Source organism: Penicillium digitatum, chromosome 1, assembly GCF_016767815.1.
Source record: "Penicillium digitatum chromosome 1, complete sequence".
NCBI lineage: Eukaryota > Fungi > Ascomycota > Eurotiomycetes > Eurotiales > Aspergillaceae > Penicillium > Penicillium digitatum.
Genome location: NC_089384.1, coordinates 4915632 through 4935071, shown reverse-complemented (window position 1 = coordinate 4935071; position 19440 = coordinate 4915632). Strand labels below are relative to the sequence as shown.

The window sequence follows — 19440 nt, the reverse complement described above, 5'->3', positions numbered from 1 at the left end:
GGTGGGAAATAGAATTCGGAGGGAGGCATTTCTTGTAGGAGAATAGGGGTTCACCACTTACCTATGACAAAACTAGAAAGCCCCTTACGCGGCCTCGTGACGTGATTTGGTAATCTTTTTAGCCTACTTTTTTTTGATTTCTTTTAAGCTGAATTTTCGTTAGAAATCTTCCGCTTTATTGGTGTTGGAGTTAGAGCATAGGCAGCTTAAATTGTGTACAATGAACCTTGCATGCATAACCTGTGGTCGACACACTAGTAGAAGACATAGAAATTGAGTCTAAAATCCAAAAAAAAGGAATTTTTTAAGAACAGCCTACCAATTATTGGCCTCTGTCGGCTTTACACCTCAATATTATACACGCCAACACTGAATACCAAGGTCATTACAAAGCTGCGTCATATCTCCCGAGGTCTTCGGGGCCGCATCGCGGGAGCTGGTCCAGGAACGGAACAGCAAATCCACCACCTACACATCATCATCACCTCCCTTCAACACCTAAAATCCACGCGTGGAGGGTGCCCTCCTTACAGAACTTACTCTCAGAGAGGGTTCTTTGATCTCTCCGCAAATCTGAATCTTTTGATGTCCCACCACAACGCTACCGGATAGCCAGCCCGCCACGATGGACATGATCGAACCGCGGCGCGGGGCTTCAGATGACCCCATCGACCCCCATGACTACAGCGAACACAGCCCCGCGTCCTTCTACGAAAATAAACAGGAACTTCCAGACGACTTGCCCAAATCACTGGATGATCGTCGCTCCGTCCCGATCTTCCAGCCGGAGACTGAGATGTACGATGCATGGCAAGGTGAGTGCTCTTGTGTCCGCGGAGCTATTACCCCGTCCCCCCTGTTTCCCCGGCGCAGGAAATCAAACTATTTTTATTCTTGAAACGTTGTACGATGAAAATTTTCATCGGCTGCGTCTGGGTCCAAGCTTCAAATTCTAATTGTCGAACAGGTCAATCACAATACCTGACCGCGCCAGTCGCCGCAAAACCATTATCCTTCAGCCTAGCCCTCGACGATCATTCACACGATGATGAGCACGAACTGCGAGCTCACTATGGGCGCGACCTTGAAGATAGTGACGCCCGACTAATGGAGATGCTTGCTGCCCAAGCTGCCCATCGGGAGGTAGATTCACTTACTGCAGACGAAGAGACAATTGCTGCCGACGAGAACTTGTCTGATGATGAGAAGCGCGATATACTCCAGAAGAGCTTGAACATGGCGGCCAGCAATGGTGATGTGGAGCGCGTGCGGAAACTGGTACAGGGCCAGGCAAGGACTTTTGTCGACGTCAATAAGCCCGATGAGGAGGGGACTGTGCCGCTGATTTATGCTAGTTGCTTTGTGTGTTACAACTATATGCAAATTATTGATGCAAGGCTAACGGTTTGTAACAGGGTCATCAAGAAGTCGTTGCTGCGCTCATTGTCGCCGGTGCCCTCGTCGACCGACAGGATCGCAACCAGTGGAGTGCTTTGATGTGGGCCATGACCAATAGACATAAAACGATAGCGAAGATTCTTCTTGATAACGGTGCATCGCCGGATATCAAGTCGTCATCCGGTGGTAGGGCATTTGATTTCACCCAGCCCGGTAGTGAGATTTCTGAATATTTGCATGAAAACGGTTATAGTTTTGGCTCTGGTAATATCTATGATGACTTCTATGATGCTGGATTGGCGCATGGTCGTTTCGAAGAAGAGCTAGCGGAGAGCGAGATGAAACGACGAATGATGATGGAAGAGAGCGCAATCAATCTGGAGGTCGATTTATCCAGTCTTGGGCTTGACGAAAAATTCGAGGTCAGTTGGTTTCGTGAACCTCAGGGGTTGAGCTTGACTGATATGAGTTCTTTCATGGCGTAGCCGTTCGATGAGGATGAGTTCGGGGAAGATCAGCAGGAATTTGTCTGGGACAGATGTCTGAATGATCAGATGTTTGTCTTCCAGGATAACGAACTAGAGCGCATTCTGGATATCATCATCACCAACATGACTCCCCAGCGGTCTCCTTCCCAAAAGCCAGTGCCTGCAAATCTTCTCTTTCTCAGCGCCCGTTACGCACACTATCATGCCAGCCCCGAGCTGCTCACAACTCTGCTATCATCTGCAATGGAGAAGATTAATGACGTTGTAGAACGTTACCAGTGGGATATGACGATGCAAGCCTTTTGGCTGTCAAATGCCACGCTTCTGCTCCATTACCTGAAGAAGGATGGAGGCTTAGTGGAATCTACCGTTGAGTTTCAGCTCCATCTAGCCGAGCTGATCAACGAGATATTCGTTCTGGTCATTCGTGACGCCGAGCGCCGAATGAACAAAGTCCTGGATGCGGCAATGCTGGACCATGAGACCATCCCTGGACTGGAAGATGTTGCCTTCCAAAACGAGTGGAAGCTGTTCCGCAAAAATAAAAGCAAAAATCCCGAGCCTGACGAGAAGCGATTCCGGCCTCCATCACCGCGGCGACGAGCACAAATCTCGCCTCGGAACATCACCTCTTTACTATCATCGACCCTCTTTGTACTTGACCTATACGATGTTCACTCGGTGATCACGACCCAGATCCTCTCCCAACTTTTCTACTGGCTCAGTGCCGAGATTTTTAACCGAATCATGAGCACGAAACGTTACTTGGCGCGCACAAAGGCGATGCAGATTCGCATGAACGTTTCATCACTAGAGGATTGGGCACGCACAAACAACCGCGTGCCGGAACATTACGAAAATGGATCAACCAACAGCACCGGAGAGTCTACAATGGACGCTGCGCGTCGACATCTAGCCCCGCTCATCCAACTCCTCCAATGGTTGCAATGCTTCTCCTCGCTCGGCGATGACCACGAATCTCTCGTAACAACCCTGCTCCAATTCCAACAACTCACCCCCGCCCAGCTCATGCATGCAGTCAAGTCATACCGCCCAGAAGTAGGCGAGAAAGGCCTGACCAAGCAAGCAATGAATTTCCTTCTCGATATGCAAAATGACCCCGAAGTTCTACACCGCGAGCAACAGCAAATTCAAGAAGAGAAGGTGACGGCGGCAGCTCGACCAAGGCCCCAAGCTGCCGCAGATGCTCGTCCAGAGACACCAAAGGACCAGCCCTCCGCAGCACCCACATCTCCTGATACTGGAACATCCCCGGGCTCCGCTGGTGCATCATCTCAACGTACAAGTATGGTCGCCACCAGGAGCGACGAGCGCCCCGGTGGCGGCAATAGTGTCTTCGTCGACCCCACCCTTTTCCTCCCCTTCTCCCTTCCCACCAGTACAGACATGCTGGTCACCTACGGCGCCGGCTTTGGTGGCACGAACCGCGAACGAGCCCGCAAGTACATACCCACAGTTCCGCCCGAGGTCCTGAGTCGATTCGATCGCGGCGACATGTAAAACAAAACAGGCCATTTATGACTGCTTTCCCCTTGCTTTTCCCCCGGCTTGGATTCTTGTTGGTGCGCTCTGCCACTTTTTGCTAGGATATCGTCATTTAGGTGCCCACTAGTGCGTGCTCGAGGTGGTGAGATACAGATAGCGAATAAAACGAGGATACCCTTTGCGCCCTATCTTTTGGTTTTTGCATGAGGGATGGAGGTGCTTGACGTGGCTTCTATGCATCTTCTGATGCGCTGAGTATATCCTTTAAATTTAATCTCTTCCAGACAGAGCGTTGCATTTTGTCCTGTAGGCCGATACTAATAGCCGGGATTACATCCAGGTTACACATAGAAAAGTCCAATTCAGAACCTCTTTCTGCTGTTTTCTGCTTTTTTCTGCCAGCTGTCTATAAAAACTGACCAAAAAAGATAGATTCTCGAACAGGCTTCCAAAATTACTACAAACAGACGTCACAAGGCCGCAAACGCCGCCGACTACTCTTGTAGCATCTAACTACCCCGGGGACTAGTTGTGTCATTGTTCATCATGCTGGCTTACATAGAGTATGACTATATTCCATTCCTCCTCCCATCAATTTCAGTATCTCAAGAGAACCACGGATTTACCATCAGGGCAAACGATATCTTCAGAGAAGGTCTTCCCACTACCACACCAAGATAGTAACATCAAGGCAAAGCAGCTCATCGTGCTTTTGGTGGGATTTTTTCGACCTGATGTCGTAGACAGGAAAGTCATCTTGTGCCAGTTGGAGGGCCTTTTTCTTGGGCTTCTGTAATTTCTTTTGGATAACGACGTATATGTGCCCTAGTAGAAGAATGCAAATGGCAATGAATCGGTTCGAAAGAAGAAAAGTCCCAAGATAAACCAAATCTTTCTGAAAAGCGTCCAAATTGGATATAAAGTTGTCAAACGAAACTCTTGGCGTGTTCATGACATCGAAGTACGTCATTAAATGACAAAAATGACAATGCCAAACCTGATTTCATGGGGGAATTGTAAACGGAGTATACAGGGGAGTCAATTCCACTCGGGGCAATCCATTGTCAAACTCTTTCAAGCAACTCCAAGCCAAGATACACGCCCAATCTCCGAAATGACCAAGTTGATGCGTCAAAGGATCACATTCCAGACCCGATTCTCTATTAGAGCTCTCTCCACATCACGGACTCAAACACCTCGCACTTCCCTATACCGAGGCTACGCGACCAAATCCTCAAATGACCCCGAGCAAGCAACCACCACCCACCAGCCAGACTTGCCCAACCGCCCAATCCCCTCTAACAAAGCAAAGCCCACTCTCAGCAAGGGAGAACAGTCGCCTCTTACGGACCGAGAGGGGAACCCGAAGAAGGATCTCCCTGAGGACGTGAAGAAGCACAACCAGGAGATGGAGGAGCGGTACGATAAGCCGTATAACTCCACTGGTGATGATGGCACAGTCAAACCTGCTTTCAAGAGCTAGGTTGGTTGCTTTGGTATCCCGCTGTGCTGGTGATATGGTGCTGGTTCCTCAATCTGATTTTGGGCTTCTGGTGTTAGGCGTCTGCTTCGAGGCTGCGGTGGAACGGCATGTCATACCGAGATTCAATCTTTTGATCTTGGACTTTGGACTTTAGGTTCTCTGGGTTTGTTCATCATTCTCTAAGAACAGTCAGTCGGTCTTGTCACGTCGCTTAGGTGGAATTTTGAAGTAATCTGTAGCTTGAAAAATCACCCCCGATCGTTGTTGTGGCTAGAGCAGAGCATAGGGGGGTAGGGTTTAAATGTGCCAGACGACTTTTACAGATGTATGTACCCCAATGGGCAGTGAGAAATCCTCAACGTGTTCAGAAATTCGAGTCGCTTCTGATGTCTTTTCAGAGATTACTCTACCAACAAATAGTTGACACTGGGCTACATCTACATTCATCAGATTCATAGGAAGATACTTGATTGTTGCTCAAACTCCCTGTCCACGATGATGTACAAATCAGGGCACTTCTCAGGCTTGTACCAAAGCCAATATCCACCGAAGATAAAATCCTAAGCACATTGCAGCGAGGAAATATGATGACGTATAAAATGCATCGATGTGTCTCGATAAAAGCAGATGTTGATGTTTTTTGGGGGAGTTTTGGTTTTTTTTTTTTTTCAATGAAGTTACTCCGGACAAAAAGTTCGGCCATGTCGCCCTTTCGTGAGCATCATCAATGTTCTCCGAAAAGCAACTTTGGTGTTCCAATGTACTGTTCAGCTCACAGGCAACTTGCCCATATCACCCTTGCCGCCTTTGATCCATTCAGGGTCAACTAGACGCTCGCGCTCCGCGTACAATTGCTTGTAAGCCCCACGAATGGTTCCATCACTGACGTGGGCAACCTGGGAAATCTCCTTGGCAGACTTGCCGTGGCCCATGAGGAATGAAGCCATGTAGATGCAAGCCGCAACAATAGACAAGGGAGAACGTCCGGCCAAATCGCCCATGGCGGTAACGCGGTCCGAGAGGGAGACAGAAACACTGGTGACCTGATAAGGAAGGTCGAGAAGGTTGCAGAAGCGATTGCAAAGGTCGCTTGGTTTGGTCGAAGTAGTGGCGTTGTAATCGCCAGCAAAGTCGTGAGTTTCGCCATTTTCCAAAGCAGCATTGTGACGCTCGACATTCTGAGTGGTAAAAAACTTCTCTAGAGCTTTGTAAATGCGACCGATTTCTTTACGGGTGACCTTGGTCACAGCGAAGATCTCGGTGAAGGTACGAGGAACCTTGCACTGGCGGCATGCGATGAAGATGCAACCGGCAATAATGACTTCCTGCGACTTACCCTTGAAGGCCTTGGCGTCATCGACCATCTTGAAGAGATACTTGGCAGTATCAGCGACAGTCTTTTGGATGTTGAAACCGTCACACAGAGCACCGATTTCCTTGTAGGCTGCTAGAAGAGCCTTGTTCGCCTTTTCACCAGACTGTTTATTTTGAGCACGATACAGGTCCCGAGCACGGCCAGAGCCTCCACTTGCGATGGAAGTCTCCAGTTGAGCGCCGTTGAGCAGAGGGTTGGAAGCATCTCCGACACGGGAGGGGTCGTCATTATTTTGATCGTCGTTGGAGAAGGTACGCCATTCCGAATGCAAGTCGATCTCACGGTCTGCGAGCACAAGTCCACAGGAACCACAAACCGTCTCGTGTGAGTCGGGGAATTCCAGGTTTGGAGGATCTTCTTTGCATTCGGGGCAAACGAGATGAGCGGACAGGTTTTTCTTCCAAGGGGCCGCGACCTCGGGTTTAGCAAGAGCGGAACTAGCCATATTTTGAGTTTTCAAGTAACTCGCGTATCGATCGTGGCAACGTCTTGTAAGGACCTTTGGCGCTATACGGGGTAGATGGTATTTCCGATTATAATAGCGAAGGAGAAGTGGCGAATACAGCTTGGCGGCTGGCTGTAGTGGGTAAAATGAAAGCGGGCCACCTGGAGAGGATCCCTTAGTAAGGAAAAAAGCCGATGAAAGGAATCGAGTTGCTCAAGGCCACTGTTTTGCGCAGTGATGTTAGCTCAGCCCAAAGCAAACTCATTGTCTACCGTAAACCGCAACGTTGTCTGATTCTTTGACCACTAGAAGTCATGCCAAGATATACTAGAACAAAGAATTTCCGTTACCTTTCACAGGCCAGAGCCGTCAGGATTCGAAGGAGTCACCCCCAGCCGTAGAAAACCCTTCACCAGTCTGCGCTTTCTTGGATCGAAAGTAGAACAGAAATCTCGCCTCAGCTTGTCCAGCCGTGTTGAACCAGTCAAGGTCTCCGCAAGAAGTCTCTCACGAAAATGGGGACAGGCTGAGGAGGAGAAAAAGAAGAAGCTAAAGACTGGGGGAGGATGAGGGAGAGTAACGATGGGATGAGGTGAGGCTTCAACAGGCGGCACCACACCCGAGAAAGGCGCAATCCAGATTAGTATTAGTAGACTAGTCACGTGGCTCACTGCTTGTGCTCTGATTGGTTAATGAAGTATAGGAAGCCATCTACAGCAAACAAAAAAAAAATTTCGTTTGCTGCTGCAGAGAGTTCAAACCAAGAGAGGACAACAGGGCTTTTAGATATAATCTTCGCAGATAAGTGAGAGCAAATACTGAAGTTAACGCATTGAAGCATTTGTAAACGGGTGATCTCGGGAATTTTTGTAGACAGTCGGCTCAGAGAACTATGTCCTCTCCCCTCATCATCGTCAACTATTCATAATTGAATATCTTATCACCAGGCATTGCTTCTTATCGATAATTTGAACCACTCCCAACTATTTGTTTGTTTTCATGCTGTATTGAAGCCCTGGAAAGAATCGGGAACAACATGGCCCGGCTGAGTCATCTGCCAAGAAACCTTTCCGAACAGAAGTCGTTTGAACCTCCAACTTCACGGAAAGACGGATCAGACATATTCTATTGAGAACCACCCCTCGTTCCTCATCTACACCCTCAGTCAAGATGATGTCTCAGTCTCTCCGGGCTTCGGTGAGTGCTGCTTGATTGAAAGCTGTCTATTTCAACCCTTGACTAACGCGAAAAGCAGCGCACCCTCTTCTCCCGTGCCTCTCGGGCACAGGTCTCGGTCGTTCGCCGCACCTTCCTGACCTCCGCCGTCCGCCAGGGTACGTACTTTACCTGGGGACTAACTTAAAAATGACCTGGATATCCCTACTACATCTGTCGATCACCTTCTCGCTAACCCGCAACCCGCCGCAGCCGACCCTGTCCAGGACCTGTACCTCCGCGAGCTCAAGGCCTACAAGCCCACTCCCATCAAGGCTGGTGATGCCGAAGAGCACGTCCAAAAGTTCACCGCCCCCAAGGCCCCCAAGTCTCCCGAGGAGGCCAACCTCGCCAGCGAATTGTCCGCCTACGAGAGCCAGGAGGTCGAAGTCGAGGGCCAGGCCGCCGCTGGCGAGGCTGCCCCCGTCGAGGAGAGCTGGTTCGAGGAGGAAGAGGAATCCCCCGCCGCCCACTAAATTCTTCTTTCTTTTTCATTCGACAAGGTCTGGGGGGATATGAGGGGATGGCCGGCTTTAAATGCCGACGACACAACTAATGTGGCCGCCGCTCGAGGTCTTCAAGCTTGTAAATTAGACCACAATTTTGAACGTTGAGACTTCTTTTTTAATTACTCTTACCTTTCTGTTTATTTCCAAGGCGGGGCTCAAGAATAAGGGTTTTCAGTCAGGAAGGGATACGCGGGGTCGCTGATACCAAAGACTTGTCTTTGGGCTCCAGACTGGGGTCACTGATGATATCTTCAGCTTTCAGTTGAGCAAGAAGGGCGGGGAGTGGTAGCATTAAAAAAGGTTGTAGTGCAAGAATAGCCGATCCACCACATAGAAATCTAGATGGCTGCCCTACATGATTCGTCGTGTGAAATTTACCGTACAGGCAAGGCAGCACAGGGAAACGATTCTTAACAGTCAACACTGGTGGCTAGAGCTGTGGGTAGGCAATTAATGCCTGGCACATCTAGATTGATCAACGGTCTTACCTGTTCGTAATTGAGGAATTGCTTGACGTGCATCGGCAATATGAGCCAAACAGGTAGCTGTGGTTAGAACATGACATGAAACTGCTGGTTTCCAAGAAGTGATTTGCGTGGCTTAAACAGGCTTATTGTCAAGCTCATACAATCACTCGTCCTTTACTTGATCAGACCTTGGAAGCACATACACTGTAATGTCAGATAAGAGAACTATTGGTACCAATTATTGGGATCTCCTGCTGCCACCAATACTCCGTAAATTAACATGTAACTCATCCATAAAAGGATTGTAATTGATCTAATATATCAAGCTGTCACACTCCCTGAATTGAACACCTGCCAGACATTGTTTGCTGACCGAATTTGATATCAATATCCCTGGAGGGATCAACCGGGGTGGCTGGCAAAAGCTAAAGCTAAAGTCTAATGAAAACCCCCCAAAGTTAAAGAGAAGACGACTACTCAAGTTCTATTCAAGTACGGAGTACTAATGCACCATGATTGCATCCTGTTGTTCAACTTCGGTGCTGATATTTTTCCAACAGGGGGCGCAATAAGAACTTTAGTCGCCAAGGGCTTGTACAATGTGATTCATGGTGTGTCAACAGGGCACTCGTATCAGTGAACTCTCAGATACATCCAGGGAAATATAAAGTATGGCAACTGGAAATTAATAGCCATTTATAAAGCCATATCAGGAGTGTGATGTACTTTGTAAGCGTCTAATGCTTCAACCCCCCTGCAGAACAGATTATGATAGGTGGTGATAATAGCACCATACTTTGGAAACTGATTTGGTCCTGATTCAGCTGCTGCGTGGATAGCAGTGTAGATTTTTTTTTTGCAAGTAGTCCATAATGGATTATGGCCACACAGTTTGTGGGGAATGAGAAAAGCATAGGGATTTAGGGTTAATGATGCCATCGGATCACAGAGACATTCTAATATTCCATGGCTAAGAATGAGATATACGAAAGATCTGTACTCCGTACCGATCGGAAGACTCCGTACGGAGTACAGCTGTCATAGCCAATTGGTGAATTCTGCCCTATCAAGTTCCGGAGAGGATGCGATTGGCCTATCGCCTGTAAGGACCTTGCAATTGGGGCTGAACAGAGAGTCGAATATCTTTACGAATCAGACTTGCTGCATGGTAGTGCATGCAGAGACCTTTGACTCGAGCTGACACCGTGAGACTGTTTAGTATTTATGAGATCATGATGGTTCCAGAAAGAAGAAGAAGAGATAGAAGAAGTGGAGCAAAACAGAAAAATGAGTATTGAATGTCTCAGCTGAAAAGGAACAGCTGATTTTAATCTAAAATGATATACTGGGTATATTGCTCGTATAATACGGAGCAGAGAAAACATAAGTTAATTATGCCCAGGAGTCTCGAGTTAATTAACAAGAAATGACAACAATAATTTGACAAAAATAGAGAACATTCGTGGACATTTGGGCATTTTCCCCCTGGGAACCAACTTGATTCTACAAATGTTGATTTCTCCAACTGCTTTTTGTAAATTTTTTTTTCTTTTTCTCTCCCTCACTTCGTCTTGATTTTATCCCCACCTTCTATCCCGGACCCTTGTGCTGACGCCCTTGGGGGAGATTCCCCCCCCCCCCGTCGATCACTTGCTGAATCAGAGTGGCGCCCTTCTATGTTGTAAGCGGCTGCATAGACGATCTATCCACTCCGAAACTCCGTTGTTCCTGGCCTCAATCTTATTGTTTTATCTCTCTACTTTTGCCTATTACTCCCTGATACTCTTTCACAGTTGGCATTTCAGAATTGGGACTGTGCCTTGTTTGCCTTCCCCCAGATGCAGCGCGCCTGACCACTTCGACCCGGAACCTCCTGGTGCATAGAGGAGCTGGTCTCTTCTACGCTTGGATTTTCAGAATCTTCAGATTTAAGGGGAAATGACAGATAAATTCCCTCAGTAACCGATCTGCCTTCCCCTTCCCCTCTAGACAATGTCTTCACCTTCACCCGAGACGAACGATGACCAGAAACCCGTGCTCTCTCGTGCCGCCAGCTATACCGATTTGCCCAATCAGACCGCGCCTGAATTCATCTTAAGACGTACGTTTTCGGATTGTGCTGTTCCGACCTTGGCAGAATCACCGACAAAAGAAACCGTGGCTGCGGGGAAGGACATTCTCCGCCGAACCTCTCTTCGCTCCAAGGACAAGTCGAGACCAGTCTCCCTCTCACGATTCACACTATCGTCATCGGAGGATTTGAAGGATATAGATTCACATGTACCTGAAACGAGGGCACCGGAGGCCGCGGTGAGGCCATCCAAGAGCCGGTCAATGTCTGGAAGGATAGTCAGCCTTGCGAGGAAACCATGGGGCTCTTCCTCCCGGTCTCCATCCCCCTCTGCAAAGAGATCTAAGCAGCAAGATTCTCAATCCCCAACTCGATCCAGCAGCCGAAAAACAGAAGATGATCAGACACAACCCTCCCGCAGGCGAACCATTCTCTACAAACGCCCGCGCCGACCTATGCTGGCTGTTGTGGCCAAGGACCTCGAAGATAGCCCCGGCTCTCCAAGCAGCCCATCTAGCAATTCGCTACGGCGCAGGTCCTCTTTCGAAAAATTCACAGCAGCGTTATCCATTTCGACCCCGGTTTTACCACCTATGCCCAAGGGAGCCGCAGAAACTGCTGCGGCATATGCGAATTCCGGTACCGATCAAACACGGAACAAGGATGAGCTTTGGGGTATCTTTCGTGGCCTGGAGGCGGATTTCCAAAAGTATGTGCACTTTCCTTTGCAATTCACAGTAACACTGCTGACCAGAACAGGTTTCAAGCTAAATCCATCTCGCTAAAGGCCAACGTCATCCGTACCTCGCTCCTCCCTTTTCTCAGCCGCCATCACCTTCACGAATCATGTAAGAACCTCAGACCCGAAGACCTGGATCGTCGAGTCAATATTCTCAACAAATGGTGGATTGGAATGTTGGAAATGCTCAATGGCAAGCATAACCAGTCGATCTCGGGAACCGACAGACCAGTGTTTCTGGAAGCTGTCGTAGGGATCATGGCTCGACCGGAATGGCGCATCCCCTTCCCCGTGGTCCAGAATGGCAGTGGGACTACGGAATCATTGAAGTATGCGTCAACTTCAGTGTCGGAAACATCGGATGGGTCAGGCTCCTCGGGTTCGGATTTCCTGGTTGAATCGATCCATCACAACATCCGAAATATCTTCATCCAAAACCTGCTCTCTCAAATGGCATTTGTGGTGGAACGAATGTCTATGAGACACGCACCAGCCAGCCTGGTCGCCTTTTGCGGCAAGGTTTGCGCATATGCCTTCTTCTTCTGTCCTGGGGTGCCCGAGATCCTGGTCCGCTTGTGGAGCACGCCTCCCAACATGTTCCGACGCGTCTTGTCAGAATCGGCCGGGTCACGTACTGGAAACATGCGTGCATACACACAAGAACTCGCCCTGTGCTTTCCTCCGGCTCTCCGTCCCCTAGCATTTCACTCACAAGCACCTCTGTTGCGGTATCTACGCCAGAAACCCGAGCTACCCTTGAACACTACCTCTATCAATTGGAACCGTCCGTGGATCGCACGATGGGCTGGGCGTGATACGGACCTCTTCTTTGTCTTCGTCAAGTACATTCACATCTTGTATGCTGAGTATTTGTCCCCGGGGACTGAAAAGGCGAAACGGACACTGGCACCTGGGTTGTTGATCGTCCATGCGCAACTCCTGCGAGTGCTGGAGGACACGATCTACAAACAATCGGTACCACAGGGGCCCGACAATTCGCACACAGCCGCTGCAATTACCTTCGATGATTTGATCGAGTCGCCGGATGCTTCTGCCTCTGCTCAACATCTCCGAAGTGGCAGCAACACTCATCGGTCGATGTCAGAGAACCGTCTGATCATCCTTCTCCGAGACCTCCTGTCTGAATCATCCGTGGAACCGAATCGTGCCCGATTGTTGTTTGCTGAATCATTTTGTGGCATCATCAAGGCTGCAGCGCAGAAAACGTCTCTCTTTGATCATAACGCGTGCTTTTTGTTATGTGACTTCCTCGAGGAGGTCATCCCAATCATCACACGGTATGCCCAGTCAATTGAATCGGAATTGTTTGATTGGGGCTTTTGGCTCGATGCTTGTCGCCAAATGATGCAGAGCCACAATTCGCTCACTGAGGTGCGAGTGTTCTCTTTCCTCTTCTGCATTTGGGGTACCTGGACTGCTACAGAGGAAAGAAAAGCATCTATGTGCGTGAATTTATTGTTGCATGAGTCAGTATTCTACCATTACTTCAACCACTGGAGTCCCATGGTGCGAGCCTATTTCCATCGTTTGTTGTGTTGGAGAGTCGCGCGATTTAATACTGAACCCTCATCACTTGACACCAACGTCTATGAAATTCTTTCAGATCGACTCCTCCGAGTCTGGGAGTATTATGTTGGGTTCCAGTCCAAGGCCGAAGAAGACATGACAGCTCCTTTGTCCTCTGCCCCTTGCACACCTGCTCCAGGTCGAAGAATCATCATTATCCGATGCGAAAACCAACTGTCTCCTGTCAATCTTTTTGTCAGTTTCGACCGAGTCGTGCCACCTGCTCCTTCGGAGCAACTCACATCAAACCGTCGAACTGGATCTTCCGACCCCAATGGCCCAGATGGTCAGCCACCTAAAAGACGGTGGGGAATACTCAAGGCTATGTTTGGCAGCTCTTCTACCACACGTTCCGGTGATGGCGTCAGCAGCAGCAGTTCTGATGACTCTGAGAATGGCGCATCAGACCCAACAATGACTGCTGACAGCAAATGTCTGGATGAACACGAACAAACTCCGACCCGCGGTACGGGCGAGATCATCCGCCCCAAAGCTCCCCACCAGCCATTCTTTTTTAAATTCTCTTTGGAGTGGATGGATCGGCCTCATTGGCCCACCAAAAACAAACGTCTTTTTGCTCCTTGTCTCCCTGTCGCATCCCAACTGCACATTGAGCATCGGCGTTCTCCCGACAAGTCGGATTATGACACAGCATCAGAGAATCCGGGCCAGTCCGACTTGGAGAATGATGAACAGGAACCAGACACCGTTACCACCGACCAAGATACTCCCACACAGCCTACCTCTGATACCGGGCCAAGAATAGCTACAACCAAGAACTCCCCTTTGCCTGAACTTCCTTCCCAATCTTCTTGCGACCATCTTGTGCCTAGCAAATATGCAGGCCGTGCCCTTGCGGAGTGGGCACACATTGTCTCCGAATGCGACAGCTTTTTCGCCCGTCGTCGGGACGAGGGCGTCCCCACTGATGGCATGGTGGAAACCCCAACTCTGGGGGTTGAATGCTTCCGCAAATAAACACAATTCAGCATGAGTGAACTCCCTCTCAGTTACACGGGTCAATTATAGACTCCCCCACAACATGTTCAAGCAGATGTCTGTTTTAGGATGTTTCGAGCCATTCCTATTTGTTTCTTCTAATTTCACAACACTGTGTGCATGGCGGATCTGGAGCATAGGGAATCGGCGTTTACTGAGCCTGATTTTGTTCTTTCAAGCATTTCTCATTTCGTGTGCTAGGAGCGAGACACGCAATAATAATCATAGTAAGACAACGTTCCGCTTGATCAATACTACAATCCAAGGAAACTACAGTAGAAAATGTATGTCATTGGTCGGTAAGTAACAAGTGATCTCTCCTTTCTCATTCTAGATCTGCTCCTGCTGCTCTGCCTCCTCCTGATCAAGCTGCTTGTTCAGTAAATACAGCAAAGCTCCCTGCACATCCTCCCTGCCCATGACCACCTCAACAAGCCTTACCCCAGATCCATTCTGTATCCGCTCATCAGCCAATATCTTCTTCAATTCGCCACAAGTCTTCGCCGTAAAAGTATTATTCGCCGCATGCTTTTCATCAGCCCCAAAATAGTTTAACGCCTGCGCATGTCTCCAGAACGGCACATCGTTGTACACCTGTTTGCGTCCGTGGATCACCCGCTCGATGGTATATCCGTCGTTATTGATAATAAAAATGATAATGTTCAGCTTCTCCCGGATCATCACACTGATCTCCTGCGCCGTCATCTGCAGACTTCCATCGCCGATGAACAAAATCGTCCGACTCTTACTCTCTGTGCCTTTATTGCGCTCACGCTGCGCTAGTGCTGTACCTAACGTTGCCGGGAGCATGAATCCAATCGAGAGCCAGGTCACTGCGCCGAAAATGCGGGCTTTCGCAGGCAGTTTGAAGTTCCGGCCACCGTGCGCTGCGGTGCCTGTCTCGGTGAGGATTATGTCGCCCTCGCGGAAGAGTGGGTTTACCAGGCGGTAAAAGTTGTCTTGGGCAAGTGGATCTGTGTTCTGGATGTTGGCCAGTGTGGTTCCTTGTTTCTGGGGTCCGGTGGTCTTGACTAGGCGTGTAAAATCGAGATTCTGGAGTAGTTTTGATAGAATTTTGTGGGCGGAGAGGTCGCGATAGGTGTTGTTTTCGATTTGAATGGTACTGCCCGAGAAGGTAATTGTCACTGCGGGTTTGGGGATTGATGTGTAGGAATTGGTGTTGGTATCGCTGTAGTGCGGTCCAAACATCAGGACCAGATCTGCTTCCTCGAAATACTTTTGTGCTGGCTTGTCGCCAAAGGCTGCCGCGTACAGTCCGTACACATTTGGCAGCTGTTCGTTGACTAGGCCCTTGCCGTACACGGTTGTCCATGTGGGCCAGTTGGTTGATTTGATAAGAGTGTCAAGCTGGTCGACGATACCGAGACCTGTGCTTTCTCCGTCCACAAAGATGAATGGACGCTTGGCACTGTACACTCTCTCCAAGATGCGAGCCAGCACCTGAGGCTCTTGCACAGAGCTTGGTGGTTGGGGGATGCAGATCTTCGTTTCCAAATTTGTAGCCGACACTAGCACATCGGGCATATCATCGGGGAATTCGAGGTAGACTGGTCGATTGTGGATCAACGCCTGGCGCAGGACATAGTCGATCCTTTCCGGCGCTGTGGTAGCATCTTCTAGCCTCACTTGAGCCGCAGTGACGTGCTTCGACATGTTTGCAAAGCGACGATAGTCGCCATCTGAGAAGGTGTGGTGCATAAACGTGCGCGCGCTCTGAAGTGGGCGTGGTGGAGTCCCGACAATGTGCAACACAGGTGTGTTCTCGGCATAGGCGCCTGCAATACCATTGATAGCGGACAGCTCGCCAACGCCGTAGGTAGTAATCAGTGCAGATAGGCCTTTTATGCGACCATATCCGTCTGCCGCGTAGGCGGCATTGAGTTCATTACAGTTGCCCACCCAGTGGAGGCCGGCAGGAGTGACAAAATCCAATAGGCGAAGGTTGTAGTCACCAGGGACGCCAAACATGGAGTCGACGCCCAACTGGCGCAACCGAGTGAACAGATATTCTGCGAGTTTTATTTCCTGGGTCATGATAAATTTGATGTTCGAGATGGAGAAGAAGAGAAGAAAGACCATTATTTATAGATGGATGGATCCCCGCATCTTTATCACCGACACGCCGATTCTCCGTCTCTCCGATCTCGCCGTAGCTTGCCGACTTCACTCTTAGGACTCCACTAGCGGGCGAAATTCCGCCAGACCAGCCATGTCGCGTCTGGCTGCTTGTGAAGCTTGCAGGAAGGCCAAACTGGCATGCGACCATCAGTTACCCGTTTGCACGCGTTGCAGTGCTAACAAGGGAATTTGTATCTACAGGACTACGCCCTTTAAGCGAAAAAGAGTCGAGAAGCAAAGGTCAGTTTCATACTTTCCTGAACTGCTTTTGAATTGACTGATTGTATCTTTGCAGCCTTGATTCGCCGGATGAATCGCCGTCATTTAATCCAAGGCGCAATCCGTACCCAAACCCTGGATATCTAGGATCTTCCAGCCATGCAGCTATATTCAAGCACATCACTCCAGATGGAGACCAAGGCCTCGGTAATCATCAGGTGGTACCGGAGGATCTACAATCAGACTTATTTGGGGACAACCATCTGGTCCTGCAAGGCGCAGATATCCTCAAACACCTCTTGACAACATACAAGTTGTCCGCCATGACAGATCTCGTCATGTTTTGGCTAGTCAAGGGAGCTAACCTGGCCCTGGCAGAGCCCTTTGTTGAACAATGTGCTCAGAGTGTGAGCCAATTGTTTACTTATCATGACGACAACTGGCATCTAATTTATGCAAGACGCCTCTTGCAAAACTCGGCCCAGCCACTGCACTTTAACGATACCTCTGACCTGGCTAGTTTCTCGGCTCAGTTTCTCGATCACAATTCTCGTTGGGAGACACTGGGGATTTTTTTTGCCGCTGTCAGTCGAGCGACAATTGACATTGCGATCTTTCCCTCTCTATATACCACCGAGCAAGAGCAGTACACTCTCCGAAGACTATGCACCAAACTTTGCGACTTCGCACTAGAGATATCTCTGTCTCTAGATTGCTTGAATGATCTACAGCTGGTGATGCAATACGAAAACTTTATCGTTCACTCCTATGTAGATGGAGACCAAAGTAAGTTATCCATGATTAACTATCTCTACTTAGCCATGTGTTGACCCTCGAAGGCTATCATTCCTGGCGCAAACTAGGCGACGCAATATCTTCCACATTTGCCCTAGGCTACCACGAAAACATCGAAATAAAAGCCGGACTCCCGCCATTCCTTAAAGAACTGCGCAAAACAGCCTTTGCGCGTATCTACTCCGCAGATAAGAATGTAGCAATATTCCTCGGCCGCCCGCCACGAATGAACAAACGATTCTGCCACTTCCAGATCCCATCGTGCCGGAACGCAAAAGAAGGCTCAGCAGACTGGACCCCAGACGCGGAACCAGGGTACCGGGCTGATACGCGGTGGTCTGCACTGTGCGCATCGCTGAAGGAGGAGATCTGGGAGCTTCTTCAAGACAAGCATCATCCGTCATGTGCGCAACGAGCAAGGTATATAAAAGCAACTCCCACGCCGAATATCCCAATGAAAACCATGGCTAACCAAGCAGTCGTATAGCGTGATACAGTGTCAAGCAGAGGAGCAGTGGCAACACCTGCCGGCCCATTTCCGGCTCGAGGGCAGTCTGAAGAAATGCACACAAGGACCCTTCGGGCGGGATTTCGTTGCCGGTGTACGGCTGCACCACTTACATGTGCTTTTTTTGCTCCGTCTTTTACTTCTTAAATCACCGACCGAGCCCGATCTACCGACTGTTGAAACGGCGGGTCAGATGCTCACGCTCGTTGTGGAGATTATTCTGCTGCGGGATCAGCTCACTAATTCTGGGACGGGTCTTATCTGGAAGGTGTGTATGGAACAGACTTGGTGTTTTTTTAAAAAACAAACTGTGTCTACAAAACCTCCAACTTCAAGCATTCGACTAATGTAGACACTAACTAGGTCGCATACTACGGCCTCCCCGCTGCGGGGATTATGCTTCTGGCCATGTTAAAGCAGCACATGCCACGAGCGCACCGGACACGGTCATTACAAGATCTCAGTGTGTTTGTAGCGGAGGTGCAGATCGGGACTATTGTTAAACCTGGGGATCCGAATTACCCGTTGCTTTCCAAGGCCACTCGGACTATACAGCGTTTTCTAGACTCGACTCATTCGGATCCGGCGCACTCTCTGCCTGAAATGGCTGGACTTGAGGGTAATGAAGAGTGGACGTCACTACTGAGTCAAGATTTGTGGGATTTCGAGGCTGGGTTCTGGCAGAATTTGGCTGATCATCCGTCTTTGGTGGTGATTGAGCCTTCTTTGCCTCCTGTCTAGTTTGATGGAATTACAATGCTGAGTGATACCCATGTGTAAGTACCATATGGGAAAGGCTCAAAGAAGGCCATATCTATTTGATGTCATATGCCTACCCATTCAACAAGAAAAACGGTGATCGAGACTGGACTCTATATCTCTCTTCGCCCACACCGGTCTTAAATCTCCGAAGTGAAAAGCCGCCAGGAAAAACACTGGACCTCCTCCTAGAAAGCACTTGTCCCCGTCTCTACAGAATCAGCCTTGTCTTTCCCATCATCATCATACTCCCCTCGGCCGTCGGCGGCTTTGCTCTCTTATACAGCCACCAACAAATCAGGACCCCCAGCGTAAGCGGGACTATTATTGCGACCCAAATTAGTCATATCTTTTCTCTGATGGCACCCCCACAAACCCCTACACCAACCACCTTGCCTGCGAAGGTATCTGGAAGAAAACTCAAAGTTAGAGCAGCGATTTCGATTCATAGATGTAGAGTCTTCCTTCATGCTATGAGCGATCTGGATGTCATTGATGGCATCTTGCTGGGCCAAGAGATTGTAGACCAGGGACATGGTGTTGTGCTTGCGGTGTTTGCAGTTCAATTACCAAATTCTCTGTTTCTCGATGTAGGAGATGATGTAGAATGTCAAGTCGTCAGCACGCTGGTTTGTAAAGTTTTGGATTGAGGGACGGGATGAGACGTGAGTGGGTATTCCGAATGGCTTTAGCCGTGATTACTGCCACATTAGCAATGGCAATATGTAAATCTGATAT

General features: G+C 49.2%; 7 protein-coding genes across 7 annotated transcripts; 5 read left to right on the top strand and 2 right to left on the bottom strand.

Moving 5' to 3' along the window:
- Positions 1 to 625: 625 nt before the first annotated feature.
- On the top strand, positions 626 to 3407 carry Pdw03_4034 (Dilute; the record flags this gene model as incomplete). The annotated part of the gene is made up of 4 exons (XM_014676080.1): positions 626 to 815; positions 968 to 1362; positions 1416 to 1820; positions 1884 to 3407. The coding sequence occupies 4 exons, from the start codon at positions 626 to 628 to the stop codon at positions 3405 to 3407; spliced, it is 2514 nt and encodes an 837-aa protein (XP_014531566.1).
- A 1099-nt stretch (positions 3408 to 4506) lies between these two features.
- Positions 4507 to 4875, top strand: Pdw03_4033 (putative serine-rich protein; the record flags this gene model as incomplete). The annotated part of the gene is made up of 1 exon (XM_014676081.1): positions 4507 to 4875. The coding sequence occupies one exon, from the start codon at positions 4507 to 4509 to the stop codon at positions 4873 to 4875; it is 369 nt and encodes a 122-aa protein (XP_014531567.1).
- Positions 4876 to 5642: 767 nt separating this feature from the next.
- Positions 5643 to 6695, bottom strand: Pdw03_4032 (Transcription initiation protein; the record flags this gene model as incomplete). The annotated part of the gene is made up of 1 exon (XM_014676082.1): positions 5643 to 6695. The coding sequence occupies one exon, from the start codon at positions 6693 to 6695 to the stop codon at positions 5643 to 5645; it is 1053 nt and encodes a 350-aa protein (XP_014531568.1).
- Positions 6696 to 7865: 1170 nt separating this feature from the next.
- Positions 7866 to 8386, top strand: Pdw03_4031 (Mitochondrial F1F0 ATP synthase subunit Atp14, putative; the record flags this gene model as incomplete). Its single annotated transcript, XM_066100648.1, has 3 exons — positions 7866 to 7892; positions 7951 to 8029; positions 8124 to 8386. 3 exons carry the CDS (start codon positions 7866 to 7868, stop codon positions 8384 to 8386), a joined length of 369 nt encoding a protein of 122 aa, XP_065956048.1.
- A 2492-nt stretch (positions 8387 to 10878) lies between these two features.
- Pdw03_4030 (Uncharacterized protein family UPF0592) lies at positions 10879 to 14261 on the top strand (the record flags this gene model as incomplete). The annotated part of the gene is made up of 2 exons (XM_014676084.1): positions 10879 to 11666; positions 11717 to 14261. 2 exons carry the CDS (start codon positions 10879 to 10881, stop codon positions 14259 to 14261), a joined length of 3333 nt encoding a protein of 1110 aa, XP_014531570.1.
- A 351-nt stretch (positions 14262 to 14612) lies between these two features.
- Positions 14613 to 16337, bottom strand: Pdw03_4029 (Pyruvate decarboxylase, putative; the record flags this gene model as incomplete). Its single annotated transcript, XM_014676085.1, has 1 exon — positions 14613 to 16337. The coding sequence occupies one exon, from the start codon at positions 16335 to 16337 to the stop codon at positions 14613 to 14615; it is 1725 nt and encodes a 574-aa protein (XP_014531571.1).
- Positions 16338 to 16512: 175 nt separating this feature from the next.
- Pdw03_4028 (ATP adenylyltransferase, C-terminal) lies at positions 16513 to 18684 on the top strand (the record flags this gene model as incomplete). The annotated part of the gene is made up of 5 exons (XM_014676086.1): positions 16513 to 16661; positions 16717 to 17426; positions 17480 to 17855; positions 17923 to 18211; positions 18307 to 18684. 5 exons carry the CDS (start codon positions 16513 to 16515, stop codon positions 18682 to 18684), a joined length of 1902 nt encoding a protein of 633 aa, XP_014531572.1.
- Positions 18685 to 19440: the final 756 nt, after the last annotated feature.